Source organism: Syngnathus floridae, chromosome 11 (genome assembly GCF_059516105.1).
Source record: "Syngnathus floridae isolate MCC-2025c chromosome 11, RoL_Sflo_1.0, whole genome shotgun sequence".
Classification (NCBI taxonomy): domain Eukaryota; kingdom Metazoa; phylum Chordata; class Actinopteri; order Syngnathiformes; family Syngnathidae; genus Syngnathus; species Syngnathus floridae.
The window spans coordinates 7146807-7166135 of record NC_142423.1 but is presented as its reverse complement, the minus strand read 5'-3'; the positions used below and the strand labels follow the sequence as shown (position 1 = coordinate 7166135).

Here is a 19329-nt window from a genome sequence, read left to right as displayed (position 1 = left end):
CGCTTAGTTAAAAGCCTGTAATTATGACATTTGGAGTTTATAAACAACATTCACTTACTTGCTTTGGGCTACAATATGTCATCATACAGCACAAGAAGGTACTTTTATTTACTGGCATACATACTGTTTTTTATTTTATTTTAAATATATATATCAATGTTCAACTTAGAAGTAAATTTTGTTCAAATATTTTCGACTCAAAGTGGCCTTGTGATTGCATTTTGCACAATACATTTGCATGGATTCTATTCTGGACAGATGGTAATGTATCAAAAGTTAGGTTTTCTGTTTCTAATTGTACTTTGATCTTGTATGCATACTTTTATGCATTTGACTGTCATGATTTGTACTCCGCTTTCGACCTTTCAAGAGGTTGACATTTTCTGGTTGAATCAAAGTATTGATTTGATGATCACATTATTCGATTATTCGATTAAACGCACAGGATTTTGGGCGAGTTGGGGGCGTGGTAGAATGATCATTTTAGCCATGAAACTAGCCTGTTGACAGTGATCTTGTTATGAAACAAAGCACTGTGGTGTTTTATCAACACATACACACACACACCTGCTCGGGGTCATCGTAGAAGACGCCGATGGTCTTCTGCTTGGGTCCAATGCTGCACGTCTCCGTGAAGGCTGCCCCGCAGTCTTTGTATGGTCCCTCTTTGAATTTATAAGCAAAGGTAACGTTTTTAATCGGAGGTGCCCCCGTCTTCACATCCACGTCCGCCAGGAGACCCGAGTAGATCAGGTAGGACCCCACGGTAACCAGCAAGCATAGCAGCAGGACGGCGATGAGGAGCAGCAGAAGAAACTCAGACATGTTTTCGGTAAAGCGGCACCGCCGACTGCAGATTGTTTGACTGGGGAAATCTGTCAAGCCTCAAATGTCCTCTTCCGGTTTTGACGCGGCGACTGTGACTCAACAGGCTCATATGACAGCTACAAGGGCGAGCATGGAGAATCGGTGTTAATTTTTACAGCTTGTTGGAAAACGCTTCCACGTCTAGGGACTAGGTCAGACACTTTGTTTACGGTGGTTTCCCCCAACAGTTGGATAAGCTTCCTGGATAGACCACCCACCTTAACTTAAAGGGGAAGGCATCTTTTTCTTCTAAAGGACGATGTCAATATTAATCAAAAGCGAACATAGTTTGTAACTTAATATTAAAAAAAAAAACAAGCTATGGTTAGTTTGTCTTCTGATATGCTGTATTTGTTAAGTAATGTGTATACATATATTTACCACAAGCTAACCCGTGAGTGTGTAGTGGTTCAGTCCAACGCCAATTGACGGTTCAGCAGGAAACTGACATCTGCATTTAACTTCTCCACTCTTTTGAGTTACGTTCTTGTGCCCTTTCGATGATGAGAGTTTGTTTCAACTAATGTCAGCTTCAAACGTATAGCTTTTTTTAAAAAGATGCATTAATTTCCAGAGGGAAACTATGGAATCTCACCGATGTTTACGTTTCAAACGATCAAAGTTTTATTCTCGTGTTGTCGCGTGACGCATCTTAAACGACTTTTTTTTTTTTTTACCCCTGCAGGATGTTAAAATACTGCTTTTACATGCTGGTGCCTTATACCACTGCCTATTATATGCTTGGTGCAAGAAAATTTGCACTCAAAAATATATCTTCTGCACATTGAGCTTGTGCCAGCAATTTGTGGTATTTAAAAGAAACAAAGATCTCAGTGTTAACTGTACTGTTAGGTATCCTACAAGCTCAACTTTTTTATTATTCAGAAACATCACAAGTATAAATTTATGTCGAGATAAAGATTTATGTGTGGATAAGGTTGCAATGATTACAAAAACAACAATTTACATTACACTTACAAAACATTTTAGAACACTACATAAAAAAAAAAAAATGTAAACAGTACCATGAAGAATTTTGACTATAAACTGTCACCCAAGACTCCCACATGCAGATGTGTTTTGGAAAATATGCTGAATAAATTTGTGAAGGTTTTAGTATGTTTCAGAGTCATCTGATTGATTCTGATCGTCACTGTCTTCTCTGTTCCTCTTGTTTTGCTTCTCAGTGTCGCTGGCCTGCTCCTAAGGGGAAACACACAACTGACATTCAGAACTCCTTTGCATAACGCAGTGTTTATGTAAATCGTTATAAACGTCAGATAACATGTTCTGGGGACTGACAAAATACCATGCACTTACTGGAGAACTGCATAATAAATAACCAATCTATCTTATCAGGCACACAGGGTGCTTTGGCAAGACTTTGTCAGTTTTCACTCCTGCCAAAGCTACATGCCGCTTACTCAGCATCCTTGAGTTTGCGTAACGCCCTCACTTTTTGAAGTGCTCCAATCAACAAATTGTAAAAATGCACTTAAACACAAAATGTGTCAAGCATATGATGAATCTAGCCATTTCTCTGTCAAAAATGGCTTAATACCTCTTCCTCAGATTGGCCCTGCGGATCCACTACTTCCTCTTCCTCTTCACTTTCTTCTGTCCTTTGAGAAAGAATCTCTTCACCCTGCAGCATACAGGTGCACATTATCATATACACATATTCCATCCGTCCACCAAGTCGGATGATATTAATTAAACCTTAAGGTTGCGATTCTTCAGGTTGCCCATCCAAAAAGCCTCCTGACAGTTGTTGAGGGTGAGCATGGCCTTCACTCTGTAGACAAACACCTCGAGACTCTTCTTCAAGGCCGGGACGTGGCTGGTCAAACTTGTGTCCTGATTAATCTAAATGATCAGTGTTAGGGTTTTCCAGGTTATCTTTATCATAGGATTATGTTGGAATGCAACAGGTAATAAATACCTTACCTTGTCCTCCTTATCACAAGGTCGTAAAACATCCCCTGACATGTTTAGACTAGAGGACAAGGGCTTTAGCCAGTTTACCCAAACCCCCACTCTGTTTCTCTTAATAAATATCCCCTCGCAGGAACGAGGGTTCAGACTTCATTCCTTGAACGAGTGAACTCTCCACCTGCAGGTGTCTAAAAAGACTTGCTTGTCTCCCGTGTGGTTCTTGCAAAATATTGTTTGAGTGAGCAAATCTCTAACATTTTGGTGCCGAAACCCGGGATCTCTCATACCCGCCATCTGGCTGACGGAGGACGACGCGCTGTACACCGTCGACGGGCCAGCGTCCATTAGCCGGACCTGGTAAAGAAAGACCTGGGAAGGAAATTCTTCGCTGGGCCAGCATCTTAGGTCTGCCTTCGTCTGACAGAGGTGGATTGACGGGACCCGGCAGTGCAACGAACCAGGGAACAAGTAAGTTAAAGGCCTGAAGTTGTGTTGTGTTGTTAAACGCGTAACACGTAGAGGTGCACGAGAGCCAGCTTGGGTTCAAGTCCCAGTGGAAGAAACAGGCTAAGAAAGGCAGAGCTTCTTTTTCGTTCATCGAAGAAGTGGGTAGACTCTTCTTTTTTGTTAATCAAAGAAGGGCGTAGATTTTTCTTCGTATGTTTTTCCAAGCCAAAGAACAGCTTGGGTTCAAGTCCCAGTGGAAGAAACGGGCTAAGAAAAACAGAGCTTCTTTTTCTTAATTGAAGAAGGGCGTAGATTTTTTCTTTTGTCCGTTTTTCCAAAGCTGTTTGGGAGGGTTTTACACCCATCCCTGGATAGGCCTGAGAGAAAAAAAAAAAAGCGCTGGAGTTTGTTTGATTGAGAGTGTGACTGGTAGGATAAATTGACTAAATAGCAGTTCTAGCATTGATCCACGGCAATAATACAGGCTAGTAATTTGTTGAAAGGTCAATTTAAACCTGCATTGAGGATCCTCAAAGACATAAAAGAAATAAATAAGTAATAATAATAATAATATTTTTGAGAAAAAGAAATTATATAACCTAAAACTACTAGAATTAAGATGGGAAATAAAAACGGTAAATCTCTACCTCTTGACGGAGATGAGAAGTACATGGCGAGTAGATTTCTTAATTGTATGCAATATATGCCGAAGTGGAAGAAAAATTATGGAGTAGAAGGGAAGTTGAGAGTTGAAGTGTGGAAGATAGTAGTTGATGTTTTGGAAGAGAGTGTGGATAAAAAGAAAAATGGACTGAAAAAGAAAAGAGAGAGAATTGGATTGTGCTAAAATGTGGTTAAAAGCTTCACAAGAGAGAAGAGAACAAATCCAAAAGACAAAAGATAGAAAGATGAAAGGTGATGAGGCTGAGACTATGTTTGTCAGGCCGGAAGACAATGAGGCCACAGTGCGCAGGCGCACTGCCGCGGCCACGGCTCCAGCCGAAGCTCAAGCAGAGGAGCAAGAGGGGCTTTCCGCTCGTATACAAAACTTGTATCCAAGCTTAACAAACCTGCAGCCCCCCCCCCCCCCCATATAACAGCAAAAGAAGTCAGAGTCACATTAGTAGGAGTCCTGTACAAACAAGAAGTTTGACCACTGCTGCTAGATTTTCTCAAAATTTAGACAAGGTTGATGTATGCCCAATGATACAGGTGCCAAACCCTAATGTAGGGGAAGGCCAACTCCCACATACATGTGTTTTCCGGCCATGGACTTTGGAAGAGGCAAGAAAAGCAGTTGAAGGGGTTACCCCTGTTGCTGAAGACCCAGATATATGGGCAGAGGACATGGCTGGAATTATACATTCCTATAGACTGAATGGACATGAGGCAGGAGAAGCTGCAATGTCCTCCTTGGGAAAAGACTGGGCGAAGGTTAGAGGAAATTATACAGGTAGAAATAATCAAGGGCCTTTTCCCTATCCCATTGAGGAAAATCAATTGGGAGGGGAGTATGCAGCACAATGGAATGGTCTTGTGCAAAGAGTGCGAACTATATTTCAAAGACGAGCGAATTATGGTCATTTGGCAGGAATAAAACAGAAGCCTGGCGAAGATACTGATGATTTTCGTTTGAGATTTGAAAAAGAATTCAGGGTGCATAGTGGCATCCCATTCAATGATACAGCTGAGAGTGCTTATCAACAACAGCTTAAAAATGCGCTCCTCACTAATTTCCGCCCTGAAATAGGCAACTGGGTGAGGAAACATTTGGTGGAAGTGGATGTTGCAATTGTGACAACAACTATGCAATGGGCCAGACATGCTGAAAAAGTGATCAAAAAAGGCAAAAGTTCTGATGTATTTCATCTAGATAATGATGATGATGAACTAGATGAAGATACAACAGTCTTCTTCCAAGGAAAAGAAAACACAACCGCTGCTGGATATTGTGCATGGAGTTCCCATGACAATGACAGAAAAAATCATGTGGACACCAGCAGCGGATGATGCTTTTGTAGTGCTGAAACAGGTTCTGGTAGAAACCACAACTCTTATCTTGCCAGACTACAATAAAACCTTTGTGCAAACAGCAGACTGCAGGAATGGTTTTATGACCTCAGTGTTGCTGCAGGGTCATGGCAACAAACTAAGACCAATTGCATTCTATTCAAAAAAACTGGATCCAGTGGCTCTGTCTTTGCCAGACTGTGTTCAAGCAGTATGCGCGGCAGCGCTTGCAGTGAGACAATCTGCAGATGTGGTGCTCTTTCACAAAATGGAGCTGCTAGTTCCACATGCTGTAGATGTGTTGCTGCTGCAAAGCAAAATGAACTTTTTGTCACCAGCCAGACATCTGTCCTACACTGCTATACTTCTGTCACAACCACACATCGTGATAAAGAGGTGCACAATCCTTAACCCAGCAACGTTGATCCCGTTGCCAGGGGATGGAACACCCCATAACTGTTTGGATGCTACAGAACATCTACAGCTGCCCAGAGTAGATTTAAGTGACACGCCACTTGACAAAGGGGAGAAGTGGTTTGTGGATGGATCATGTTCAAAGGATCCTAAAGGAAACAATCAAAGTGGTTATGCAATTGTGAAATTGCCAAACCAGATTGTTGAAGCAGAGAAGCTTCCATACAACAGGTCAGCACAGGCTGCTGAGCTAATTGCACTAACAAGAGCTTGTCAATTAGCGGAAGATAAGGAAGTCACTGTATACACAGACAGTCAGTATGCATTTTCTACTCTGTTCTATTTTGCGAAACAATGGGAGCGCAGAGGGATGACAACATCAACCGGTAAGCCTCCCATGCCTCCTTGTTAAAAGACTTGTTGCAGGCCATTCTTTTACCTGCTAAACTAGCTGTGTGTAAATGTGCTGCTCACACCACTGGCAGAGATGAAGTCTCAAATGGAAACAGATTAGCAGACAAAATTGCAAAAGAAGCAGCTGCAGGGAGACATGGCCATGATTTTTTTTTACTGGGTACAGAGGACACACAACTCATAGATAAGACTGTACTGACAGATATGCAGGGCAATGCTCCAATGGTGGAGAAACGAATGTGGACGACAAAAGGTGCAATAGTGGATACAGATAATATCCACCGCATCAATGACAAACCTGTTTTACCAAAATCACTTTTTAAGGCAGCAGCACTTGCGACACATGGGCCTTGCCATGTGTCGACAGGAGGGATGAAGACCATCATAGATCAACAATTCACTACCTTTGGTTTAGATGCTTACTTAAAAAAGTTTTGTAAAGCATGTCCTGTTTGTGTGAAACATAACCCACAAGGAAACATGAGACCTAAGAGAGGCTCATTTCCAAAACCCTCTTATCCATTTCAAATCATGCATATGGATTTTATTGAACTCACACAAAGTGGACCTCACAAATACTGCCTAGTGATGATTGATGCATTTTCCAAATGGGTGGAAATAGTTCCATCCAAACGTGCAGATGCCTTAACAGTGGCAAAAGCCATCTGCAAAACCATCATACCAACTCATGGCATCCCCCAAACCATTTACAGTGACAATGGTCCACACTTTGTGAACCAAGTTGTGCAGAACATGGCTGTACACCTTGGAATAACGTTAAAAAACCACTGTGCTTGGCATCCTTCGAGCGCAGGCCTGGTTGAACGGGCAAACTTTAGCATGAAAAGCAGGTTGAAAAAATGCATGGAAACAACAGGCAGACCTTGGCCAGAGTGCCTCGACTTAGTGAAGCTCTATATGAGAATTACTCCCACTTCAGAAGGACTAACACCTTTTGAAATCATACATGGGAGACCATATAGACTACCAGTGTTCCCTGCAGATTTGCAAAAAGCAGATGAAGAACAGACCTTGGCAGATTATCTAATCAGGACGCTCAAACTGAAAGATGTGTCAAATGCAAATTTACTGCCGCCTGATCTCTCTCCCTCACAGGTGGACAACCCCATCAATCCAGGAGACTGGGTCTACATCAAGGTCATCAAAAGAAAGAACTGGGCCAGCCCACGGTGGGAGGGACCGTTTCAAGTTTTGCTTGCTACTCCCACGGCGATTATTTTTACCATTCTACTTTCTTCATTATACGTATATATGTTTTTTTTACTTCTCTTTGTTGTTTGGGGTAGCATAATCATATGATAAATCAGGAGGGAGATGTTTGGGTTTTCCAGGTTATCTTTATCATAGGATTATGTTGGAATGCAACAGGTAATAAATACCTTACCTTGTCCTCCCTATCACAAGGTCGTAAAACATCCCCTGACATGTTTAGACTAGAGGACAAGGGCTTTAGCCAGTTTACCCAAACCCCCACTCTGTTTCTCTTAATAAATATCCCCTCGCAGGAACGAGGGTTCAGACTTCATTCCTTGAACGAGTGAACTCTCCACCTGCAGGTGTCTAAAAAGACTTGCTTGTCTCCCGTGTGGTTCTTGCAAAATATTGTTTGAGTGAGCAAATCTCTAACAATCTGAATTAGGTTAGCAATTTCACATTCCTTGGGTTAGGGTAATGTTAATAGTATACGGTACCTTGGAGTGTCCGCAAATATAATGAAGCTGTCGAGTGCTGAGCTGGAAGGTCTTTAACAGATTCTGCACATCCGCCTAAAGAAGAAGACAACACCAGACTTTGTCACTGCACTGCCAACACTTCACTTCACACTTCTTTTTTTCATGATCTACTTTGTCATGGAGCGCCATTTGCCTCTGACAGAGACATCTCATACACACCTTGTGCCGTTTGAAACTGTAGTCGAGCAGCGGCATCCCCAACTTCAGGAACGAATCCAAAAAAAGACGTCCGTACTAGAAAGAAAACAAGGTTCAGTCATTCAAAGTCTTCCTTTGAATTCAACTCAGCAATAGGCTCAAACTGACCTTAAGGCACACATTCAGGACGGGCCTCAGGTGAAACACCTACGTGATACGAATAGAAGCCAAAAGGTGAACTTATAAAGGATAACGTAAAATGAAAATAATCTACTAGAGCCAGCCAGAAGGCAAATATGATGATGACAGATGACACACCTTTACTTGGCTGACCAGGATGTGGAAGTTCCGGACTGCCAGGGTCCATGTCAGCAGCTTTTCACTCTGCGCCTGAAGAGGGCATGGATAGGTGGATTTGATGATCTTTAAGTAAAAATTAGTTAGTACCCATCATACAGTTACTAGCCACTTGATTAAGTACACAAAATATTAGCTGCTATAGAAAGTGGCTGGTGACTGTAGACGGGCATGTTTTATCTAGTGGCAGACCTCGCTACTGTCACTGATTTTCCCTGATGGAATCTTCCGGACCGATTTTTCCAGCTCTACCATCAAAACTTTATAGAAGACCATAAATGTCTGCCTGTGGGAAGAGAGTTGAAAATGCAACCTCAGATTGAGCACAGACGTATGACGACGAGTTGACGATGACAATTTATTTACTTGCTGAGCGTTGGCCAGGAGTCAGAGCTCTCGTCTTTTGACGCGTTTCTAATCTGAGAAAAGCCTTCATTAGCTATTTCCTCCACCGCCTTCAGAAGGTCATCCACGTGATCCATGTAGATGCTGCGGATAGAACATTTTAAATTAGAACTGACTGTGATTTTAATTTGTAATAACACATAAATGCAGGTCAGCCTAATGTGAGGTGTTTCTGCTAAGTTGACATGCCTGAGGAGAGCGAGAAGTGCTTCATTGAATTTGGACCCTCGTTGCTTTTCACCACTGACCGTCACCCACGACTGGCACAGGAAGCCTCGTGCAAGGGAAGCTTAAGTAGACAAAACAAAACAATCGTCATATAAGGTTGATTGTAAAGAAGGAGATGTAATCGCTAGAAAGTTGTCAAACTAACCAGTCTGCTCCCTGTAAACAATGGCGTTGCCTCCTTTCTCAGAAACAGTGGACAGCAGCTGAGAGAGGCACAGAGCTGAACTGAGATTTGGAATGCTGCTGCGGAACTTCAGCAGGTATTCAAAGCTGTGTCTGAGAACAGAGAGGCAAAGTTTCATGGTATGTATATAATGTTTGTAAATGTGTTTTGGGAAAGAGTCTTCTCGGTGCAACAGCTGAGATAAGGGTGCGTCAACAGATTTACAAATGTAGATGTTTTAATAAAAGCACTTGTATTATTTTTTTTCCAGCAAGTGTTGCTGGTGTGTCACTCAAAGAACAAATATTCTGAGGAAGATTCAAATATTGTGATTTTTTTTCCCCCCATAAATTGGAAGACGTGGTACCAACAAGAACAGTTATTTTTCAGCCTTTTGACTCACTTAACAAGCAGCTCCAGGTTGAGCTCAGCTCCTCCATCTTTTAGTCGTCCCGCCAAAACTCCTAAAGCTTTCTTCAGCAAGTTTCGCTGACCTGGCTGGGTGAATCCAGACCTGCACCCAAACACACGGATTGATTTAAAGTACAAAAAAAGAGACTCATGCCCGATTTGCTCCTTTGCTCACCAGCTGAAGATAGTGTTGAAAACTTGCAGGAGAAGCTGGCAGCAAGAAGATATTAACTGGTGCTCCTGAGCGTCTGTGGCAGGCCCATCCACAAGTCCGTCGTTGTCGGAGAGCAACGTCTAAAGACACAAGTGAAATAAGGACGGCCCTCTTTGAATCCCACTCGTTTCTTTTTTACCTGGAAATGGTTGTGACAGTTCTCCAAGTGAGAGCAGAGGGCGGGCAGCATCTGGACACAGAAGGAAGCTACATCCTTGGGGCTCATCTGTTGCAGGTGAGAGAAGCCTATGCTCTTGTCAGCCCTCACCTGTCACAATCGAGCAAGAACAACTTTAGTTAAGTGAGTAAAAAAAATAACAAAGTTATGAATGGCTCAATTAGTGCGGCTGTTGTTTTGAAAGTTGTGCACCTTGAGGAAAGGCAGTCTTTTGGCTGGGACAGCCGTCAGACGAAACTCTACTTTTCGAAGCATATCTTCCAGCAAGAAAACCAGCTCTGCCGGACCCAAAAGAACCCCCTGGTGCTCCTAAAGGAGATTCAAAACACACAGGGACCGAGTGGTATGTGGATATTTATTGGAATTTCTGGAAAGGGTTTATCTCACCTTGTTGCCGAACTCAGAATCCGGCATTGAGCGGGTCCGCAAGCCGCACTGCAACACACTGAGAATCTCCATGTCGAGCTCCCTGAAAAATTGCCTGTACGAAGCCAGGTTGACTCCTTGTCGGGCCTCCTTCTCTTTATCTTTTTCCTTCTCCTTCTCTGGCTCCTTTTAGAAAACATATAGGCTCGTTACTTGCAGCGCTCCACATGTCAAATGTACAAAAAAAATCACATGTTTTTACTGGTAGTGTGTCAACTTTACGTAAATTTGACAAGTTTTCATTTTGCTTACTGGGACCATCTAAACCAAAGTAGACATTTACTCAATTCAAATTTGGAAGATTTTTGTGATGTTACAGTTTCTGAAGCTGCAACAGGACTCAAAAACACAATTTGAATTCATTGTCCACCTGCTGCGTTTCATCTTCTTCCATCTTGTCCTCCACTGGAGAGCTACTGTCAGAAGAATTCTTCCCAGGCGCCTTCCTCTTCTTTCCTGAGGCATCTGGAATGCATATTTCAAAAAGACATATTATCCTCTCTGTGCCAGTTCACTCCTTCAGATCATTTGTTTTTTATAGCTCCAGTTGTATTTGCTCACCTTTCTTTGCCTTGTTCAAAGGAGCAGCAGTGTTGGGTACAATTATCTCTGTGCTCTCTCCATCAAAGTTAGCAACAGGTGGAACGTAGCCAGGAGTAACTATAACAAAGAGTGTCATTGTAAAGCTCACTGAGGCAGGTAATGAGAGTCGACAGTGTGCAGGTGATGCCCACCGGCTAAAGCTCGCTTCAGCAGGGTGTGAAGATAAGTGATGTTCTGCAGGCGGGTCATCACTTTCATCTTCATCTCTTTATCTTTGATCTTACAGAAGGCATTTACCACCTGCAGTTATGGTGACATTGGTTATCCGTTGGTTTAAAGAAGTTCATTTAAAGTCCTTGTAAAGTTGAAAAATGAGAGAAATCTTCTAAATATATAAAACGAGGTTTCAAAATGGTGAAAAATCAAGCCGTTTCCTCCGCTCTCAAACGCTGTGTCACTGAATGTCATGTTTGAGTTGGGAAAATGTATCCTGTGGTGGTTGAAATCTCGTCTTCACTGTCGCAATAAGTCATGTGCAGTTACCTCTCTGAACCAGTTGATGGTGTGAAATAGCAGAGTGCAGACAAACTCCTTCTCCACTTTGGACAGGCTGTCAATTTTTTCCACAACATCCATGTCTGTTAAGATGACAGGGCAGCCTGGAATCCCACAAGCACACACACAGTTAGTTATTCACAGTTATTTCATTAGTCATGCAATTATTTCCTCACCCAGTAAGGCATCAATCTCCTCCAAGTCTCCTTGGTTCTGCTTCTCCTCACAAAAGCGCAGCAGGCGGAAACATGGGGACAAGCAGAGAGCACTCCTGCTGACAAGAGAACTAAGTTAAGGCTGCCATTTAAATCTGCAATCCAGAAAGATGACGTTAAAGTAACCGACTTCTTGTCCTTCTTGTCTCGACGATGCCGCTCCGCCTTTCCGTGCATGTCGTTAGCCAGCAGAGGCATCAAGTTGATGGCGATGCCTCCTTGACTTTCATCCTCGTCTAGGTTGTACATGACGCGGGCTGGGAAGGGGAAGGACCTGCGAGCATTACCAGATAGAATTAACATCAGAATGGCAGATTATCAAAAGCACAGATGAGCCAATCACTGACCCTGATATTTCTGGACCCAGATCCACCACAAAGTCATCCTGGAACACGTCTAAGACTCTGTTGCAGATCTTTTCCTGCGTATGAAGAAAAAGCACATCATCAATCATACTGAATAAGGAAATGCAACCCACAAAAAAAAAAAAATTAAAAAATCAATGCTTATAAGAATTTCTATTTACCTGCACTTGTGGGTCCAGAGTGGATGTTTGAATCAGATTGGCCAGCTCGTCACAGTACAAAGCCGTCGCCTCAGGTGAAGTCTCACTACTGGACTGCACCAACTCAAACAGAGCTGACAACTGCAACCAGATAAGAAAGCCATACAGTTTATCCAACAATCTTAAAACTGAAATGAACCACTATCAAAACAAATATGAAGCCAATCAAGTCTTTACGTGTACCTGTCTGAATCTCTCTGGCGGTAACGAGATGTTCTGACTATCTTTGACTCTAGGTCTGTAGTTGTGCAAAGAGTATGATGAAGAAATTAAATTGACAGCGGGGATAAAAACCTGACACAATAACCTGAGAGGAAAAAGCTCTTACACGCATGCCCCCATGCTGCCTATAATCATCACGCCACCAATGATCCCGATGCGCTTGTACTTGGGCGCGGTACTGGAGAGTTGTTTGCGGATCACAATGTGCATGTCGTCCTAAAGGGAGGGACTCGATGTTAAATGCACGTCAAGAGAACATTACAAATAGAGCTGAACAATTTGATTACAGATTACTAATTCCAAATATCCTGAATTGAACATACCTGAATGTGTGAGCCTTGCTGTGGTCCAAATGCCAGCTTGCTCAGCAGATAGAAAAGTCTGCGAATTTGCTGAGGTGTGAGATTGTCCAGGTAGTCCAGAATTCCCTGCAGAAAATACGAACGTAACAAATTTGTTAATGCTTTGTTTTTAGTGCAACGACAGATAAAACGACCTTTGCCTGACCTTGACAAAAACGGCATACGGTCCCATTTCTGTCAGGTTTTCAGTAATCAGACCGCAGAGCAGCTCCAGGGCCATGTCCACCTCGCTGCCAACACCACTGCAGACGTGGGTCACCAGTGAGCCCACAACCTCCTTCGACAGAATACCAGGCATATTTTAGATTTTGATAAAGATGACACACGTGTGTATTCAAACAATGGTGTGCCAACCTGCTGACAGTACGTATCGAAAGCGGTGAAGGAATGCCGATACATGAGCCCGGCAAACTGGACCGCGCAGGGGACTGGCGAGCGCAGCAAACTCTGAGCCAGGGCAAGGATGGAGGTGAAATATCCTCGCAGGACCTAAACCGGGATCAAACTAATGATAACTAAGTCCAGTTGGGTGTCAGTTAATGCACTTGCCTGCTTGTTATCCTTAAAAGTCTTCTGCAGCAGCGACTCGGAGATCAGGCCAGTCCTCACTTTCATCTTCAGCACGTTCTCGGCGCCCCGGCGACTCTGGTTGGCGTTAGTGGAGTGCAGGATGAACAGGACCAGAAGATCTATCACCTAATGTGGATCATTTGATGATCATTTTGTGACACACAAGAAAGTTGTCTACATTCAAACTATAGTTAACTGTGTTAAACGTATCTAATTGTTCTTACAGTAAAAGAGTCAAGATATTTCTATCTACATGACATTTTGACATTCACCTTGTGGTCCTCAACTTCTTCCACAGACTGGATTGCCTGAAGAAAAACAAGATGTTGTGCAATGGTTGTTTTTGCAGCAATCAACCCAAAAGAAGGAACCTAATGGTCGTGCACCTTGAGCCAGGCCTCAGATATGCTCTTCTGGAAGCGCACAGCTGATTTAATGGTCTCCACAATCAGAGTAACGCTATCCTGGTTGCCAGTGGTTGTTGTGGCCGAGTTGGACCTAATCCACACAGAAGACATCAGAAATTTTGGCAGGATCATATATTTATGTATAATGTGCCAAGTCATACGCCGTTGCTCCTTTGCTCTTTCGGCAGCTCTGGGATGCTTGCAGCACAGAAGGGAGAACACACTGCTCCAGTTCAAGCTTCTTGCGGAGCCCACACACCACCTATCAACAAACAAATATTATGTAATAATAATTGCACAAATGTCACATGAGTACCAATCATGGGCCATTTTGACACTTTATGGAACACATTGGGGTTGACTTGATTCAAGTGCTCTGACCTCAAATGCATCAGACGCTTGAGCGGAATGTAAAATAAATTTGACCACCACTGGCAGGTCTTCCAGTTGCACTGCCGCGATGGTGGTCATAACAGCTTCTCGAACCTGAGGCAACAAGATACGAGGACATCATAATTTTGGGGCAGTTTCATGCAAAACTGATTATTCACGCTTTCATTTTACAAAACGGATCAAACATTAGCAAGATATCGTAAACGTTCCACAACAACATCAAAAAAGCCTGACTTGTTGGTACCTCAGTCAGTAATGAAGAGCTGATGTTCAGGCTTGAGAGAGCATCCAAGATAGCCACAGTCAACTGAGTGTTCTCCTTCAGTAAAGAACTGCAAAGAAGGTGTACATTTTTAGCAACATGAGGATTCTAGCTGGTAACCTACAGCACATACTTCAGCTCCCTGGCTATGTCATTGTGCTGTGAGTCCTCCAGTATCTCCGGCAGGCTGGTGATGATGTCACACTGGACGTCCACTGGTGCCACTGCCAGCAGCTCCATGAGCTTGGTCGCCAGCTCCTACATTTCCAGCCACATTGAAACCGCTTAGGTACATTCAGAATCTCCGGATGACTTATTAGAACATTCAGAGAGGAAACAATTTAGCATATCATTAAAGAATGTCTACCGTGCTTTCCACCACTTTGTCAAGCCACTTGAACTGGTTAATGATAGTGCGTGGAATACTGAGTCCGGCTTCGTCAGCACTACAAGACAGAAAAAGTTGCCGTCACAATTACAAGTAATGTACTTAAAGCAAAATAATTCACTAACATGGAAATCAACATGCGGTCTGACCTGTTGAGCATATATTCAGGGAGTTTCTCAAGCAACGTATTAATAATAAGAGTCTATATCAAGGAGAGGAGGAGACGTCAGTGATGCATGTACAAAGTACATTTTAAGTTGTCCTTTGGACTAGTTGTACCTGAAGCATCTCAATGCCAAGCAACATACGCAACAGGCTTTCCTGGAAGGAGCTGACACAGCTGCAATACAAGAACGTATGTGTGTGTTACCAACATCTCCAGAGAGGCAGAACCTTGCTACTACATGTTGAATGTGATAAAGTCACCTGGGATCGTCATCGGGCAGTCTTGGAACACAAGGGAGGAGGCAGTTCCTAAACCTGTCTATGTCGTCAATGTGAGACTCCAGTCCACTGATGAATTCTTGTAAAATCTGCAGGACATGGCAAGTGGTCTTTATTGTAATGACAGATTTTGAAATGTTTTTCAATAAAACAGAGTTGTCAAACTATACAATGACAATTGCTTATTTATTTATTTTTTTTATTCATTTCAGATATGTGTATTGTATACTCACACCAGGGTACCTGGGACTCTTCTGCAACTTTTGTTTTATTCTTTTTTGAAACACCACCTGGTCAACAGCTGGGAAGAGAGATAGAGGCACATACAAAGAGTCTTGGGTTCCGATTTAACAAAGTGCTTTGAAATTTTGGGCGCTTTTGAAACTTACCAATCTCGTTTGAGTCGCTGCCGTGAGTCAATGTGACACCAGCTTCTCGAATAAACGTACTAAATACACTTTCACCTGTCTCTTCTGCAGCAGACACCTTAGACTGGCGACCAAGGGTGCGGCTCTTCTTTGGCTCTGTGTGCAAATAACACAAATTCGACATAAGATCTACCGACATAAGATCTGGTATGTATGCCTCACAGTTCTATCGTTGGGGTTTGAGTTTGGACTCTGGCCATGCTCAAGTGTTTTTTTTCTCGCATCTTCCTAAAACGGGTGTCAAACTCGTTTTTTCCGGGGGCCGCATTGTAGTCATAGTTTCTTTTGGAGGGCCATTATGACTGTCAACCCAAATAAATGTATGAGCACCTCATATTATATACAGTATTAACTACAAAACAAACTGACAAATAACTCATTTTTAAATCAGACTAGTAAAAGCTGGTCCGATGTTAACAAAAAACTGATATTTTTAAAAAGTGAAGACAATTTGCAATTCTAGTAATGACACGAATTTAATGCCTTGAGTTTGACACCTATACACCTTTAGTAACTAAAACATGACTGGATGTTGCATTATTTCAGCATGTATACATTTTCTGACCACTTTTACTTTTCTTATACGTGCCTGGCAAAGTGTATTAACTTACTAGTTGATGAAGCGTCTTGTTTCTCTTCATTACCCACAGACGAGTTTGGTCTTTTCATCTTCTTCATCTTGTAGACTGACACAAATTTTGCTACATGCACTTCAGCGCTGTGCGACAAACTAGGCTAACAACACAACACACCAAATGTCCTAGTGCTAACGTTAGCTTGTAGTGTCAACAGCAGTGCTGTATAATCCTGCTTTCGTTTCGAACGTTCTAATAAAGTTCCGTTTTGGGGATTATAGAAAATATAATCTTGTTGAGCACTGTCTACCACGAAGTTGCCATCCACAGATGAACTTTACAGTCCGGCAGACTACATGCAAAACATAATTCGCGCCTATTATCATTACGTCACTGTCGCACTCGGGAACCGTCTACAATTACATGGAGGACGGGTGAATATAAAAGCAGCAAAACGTTTAATTTTCTGATAATAAGACAAATGTCGCATATTAGAGCCTCGTTTAATCCTTATCACTCTTGTTCAGCAATATATTTTTTCTTCCTCTGTTTAACCACATTACATGTATATTCTTAATAGTATTAATTTATAGATGGTTTCTGGTTCAAGTAAGACGCTTGATTTATATATTATGTGATTTTAGCTGGGCGGTGTCCTGATTTTGTAACTTGCATACGTGCAATAAATGTGCAAATAAACACACTCACGCCAAAACGGGGTCAAAAATATATTTAAAAAATATACAGAAAACATAAATATATCTTTTGTATCTTTTAAAAGTATTGTGGGAGTTTAGGTTTACAGTAGACTTCAATATTGATGCAATTTACGCGTTTACACAATAAAGGGACTTCTAGATTTATTTAACGTCTTGTCCTGGTTGGGTGGTGAACTATCTCGAAAGATAATAAAAGCTCTTTGGCACAACTCAAGGTTTCCTGGAGACCTTCGGAAAGTGGGTGCGTCAGTCAGTTGTTTAACGCAGAGACTTGAGGCAGAAGCGAAATCCTCCAACTCCGCAATGGCAAAGCAATTTTACGAGCTGACGTCCAAGCTGCTAACGGGGGAAACTTTTAATTTCTCCTCGCTCAGGGGCAAAGTGGTCCTCATTGAGAACGTCGCGTCTCTCTGAGGGACCACCACCAGGGATTACACCCAGATGAACGAGCTCCACGAGCGATACGCCAGCAAGGGCCTCGTTATCCTGGGTGTGCCCTGCAACCAATTTGGCCACCAAGTAAGCAAGAACTAATTTTTATGCAACATTACTATCGTTTACATTGTCCTCTTGGTATTAAGTATACTTTGCCCTGAATTGAGTTGCTATGAGAAACGCATTTAAACACGCAGAGCGCTTTTCAAAATGCTAGATTTTTGGTATTGTGCAACTTTCCGTTTGAATAACCGGGTTATATTTGTTTTTCTTTTAACTGTAAATGTGCAGAATTTCTGATTTGGCAATTGTAGTGAACAATAATGAAATAAAATGTTAGCACATTATCAGTGACACCCAAATACAGGTGAGATTTTTAAATAAAACAAATTGATTTTAGCTAATTTTAATTTGCATGCATGTCTGCTCACGAGTGAACTTTTTACGTGTCAGTAAAAAAAATAAAATATTTTCTGATATATACAAAAAAAAACAATATTCCTATTCTGGAATTCTGGGTCTTGAGGTTCGACTCTGGGTTTTAGTCTAACATGCTGAAATGAGGAAATGATCCAACCGTTTACAATACTTAACCCCCCCCCCCCCCCCCCTTCGGAAAAGTCTGCTATTTGCAATGTAGTTAGTAGTTAATGCTTAAACTGCCATGACCAGAGACTGCTGGGAAGCCATTGATAGATTGTTTGATAACTTGTTTCTAGTCAAGCAGGAAGAAGCACAACACACTCTTCTCATAAAGTAACCAAACCAGATTTTTGTTGTAGTTGCAAATTTGGATTGGTGATGTTACTTGGAAGAGCATTTAGTTGTTCTGGCCTGCCACTTTATGCCAGTGGCATTTTGATCTATTCCTACCATTAATGCCATTATTGCTGTCTTAACATGCTTTTTTATTGCGCAGGAGAACTGCAAGAATGTCGAAATCCTCCCATCGTTGAAGTACGTCCGACCCGGAAACGGCTTCGAGCCCAAGTTCCAGCTCCTGGACAAGGTGGACGTGAACGGGAAGGACGCCCACCCACTGTTTACGTTGCTGCGGGAGACGCTCCCGTTCCCCAGCGACGACCCCACCTCCCTGATGACCGACCCCAAGTATATCATCTGGAGCCCCGTATGCAGGAACGACGTGTCCTGGAACTTTGAGAAGTTCCTCATCGGGTCGGATGGCGTGCCCTTCAAGCGCTACAGCCGTAAGTTCCTCACGATTGACATCGAGGGGGACATCAAGAAGCTCTTGAGCCAAGCAAACTAACAAAAGCTCCTCAGCCTGTCAGAACCAACTGTGCTCACTTGTTGACATGTACGCTGTTTTCTGTTTTTTTTTTACTCGATGAAGGTGACCTCTGAAACCAGTTGTGAGGAGGTTACCTGATGTACTGTAAAGAAACAGAACATGTCAGCTACATTGAATACATTTAAAGCACAGTTGTGGTTCAAAAGAACAAATAAATATTTCTTCCATCTCGACCATGTCTGACTCCTTTTAAAATTGAGACTAGCCTGTCCAATCATTTACACTTCCTTTACAGTCCTTTTTGTTACATCTACAATTGCAGAATAGGCCTTTGCGCAATATTTCACAAGCACCACCCACAATGAATAAAATCAGTTTTACACCAGCTGAATTCTGAGATCTAATTTAAACAAAAAGTAAAAATCTTTATATGTTCTATGCACCCATATGAGTGTAAAGACAGCATTCTATATAATATTGGTAAATTTGGTAATTAAGCAGCAAAATCTACCTGTTTTTATCCATCTCAAGGAAGAGATGGCCCTTTTGCCACTTGCTGTCGACTAAAAATGACATCATAGTTGCTCCTGGCAGTTAACGACCAATCGCGGCTCATCCTTTTACTAAGATAGG

At 42.3% G+C, this 19329-nt stretch overlaps 3 protein-coding genes across 3 annotated transcripts in view; 1 reads left to right on the top strand and 2 right to left on the bottom strand.

Annotated features, from left to right (window-relative positions):
• tex264a (testis expressed 264, ER-phagy receptor a) overlaps positions 1–1196 on the bottom strand; it is a 29713-nt gene extending 28517 nt beyond the window's left edge. The window contains exon 1 of the mRNA XM_088389599.1: positions 568–1196. Coding sequence (XP_088245725.1) covers positions 568–825 — 258 coding nt within the window. The 5' untranslated portion in view covers positions 826–1196. The remainder of the gene's footprint in view (positions 1–567) is intronic.
• A 519-nt stretch (positions 1197–1715) lies between these two features.
• Positions 1716–16686, bottom strand: fancd2 (FA complementation group D2). The gene is made up of 43 exons (XM_088389598.1): positions 16327–16686; positions 15677–15811; positions 15521–15588; positions 15270–15376; positions 15123–15183; positions 14993–15045; positions 14823–14901; positions 14589–14713; positions 14438–14525; positions 14182–14286; positions 13962–14062; positions 13780–13891; positions 13666–13701; positions 13373–13519; positions 13178–13312; positions 12969–13100; positions 12785–12889; positions 12568–12677; positions 12423–12477; positions 12201–12320; positions 12022–12095; positions 11805–11948; positions 11636–11730; positions 11448–11563; positions 11096–11204; positions 10923–11021; positions 10732–10826; positions 10323–10487; positions 10128–10244; positions 9897–10025; positions 9719–9837; positions 9536–9646; positions 9115–9245; positions 8931–9030; positions 8703–8825; positions 8529–8622; positions 8298–8369; positions 8148–8186; positions 8001–8075; positions 7800–7874; positions 2587–2733; positions 2429–2512; positions 1716–2070 (listed from the first exon to the last, which is right to left on the bottom strand). Exons 1-43 carry the CDS (start codon positions 16391–16393, stop codon positions 1981–1983), a joined length of 4344 nt encoding a protein of 1447 aa, XP_088245724.1. The 5' UTR covers positions 16394–16686; the 3' UTR covers positions 1716–1980.
• A 545-nt stretch (positions 16687–17231) lies between these two features.
• gpx1b (glutathione peroxidase 1b) lies at positions 17232–18929 on the top strand. Its single transcript, XM_088388962.1, has 2 exons — positions 17232–17528; positions 18364–18929. Exons 1-2 carry the CDS (start codon positions 17313–17315, stop codon positions 18712–18714), a joined length of 567 nt encoding a protein of 188 aa, XP_088245088.1. The 5' UTR covers positions 17232–17312; the 3' UTR covers positions 18715–18929.
• Positions 18930–19329: the final 400 nt, after the last annotated feature.

What these genes read in the sequence shown, in the direction of transcription:
- fancd2 (XM_088389598.1), bottom strand. Translation starts at nt 16,393, where the DNA reads ATGAAGAAGATGAAAAGACCAAACTCGTCTGTGGGTAATGAAGAGAAA. An exon ending in AAATCAGTGACAGTAGCGAG is followed by an intron (nt 8,370 to 8,528) that starts GTCTGCCACTAG and finishes TGCCCTCTTCAG; the next exon opens with GCGCAGAGTGAAAAGCTGCT. An exon ending in ATATTTGCGGACACTCCAAG is followed by an intron (nt 2,734 to 7,799) that starts GTACCGTATACT and finishes CTGATCATTTAG; the next exon opens with ATTAATCAGGACACAAGTTT.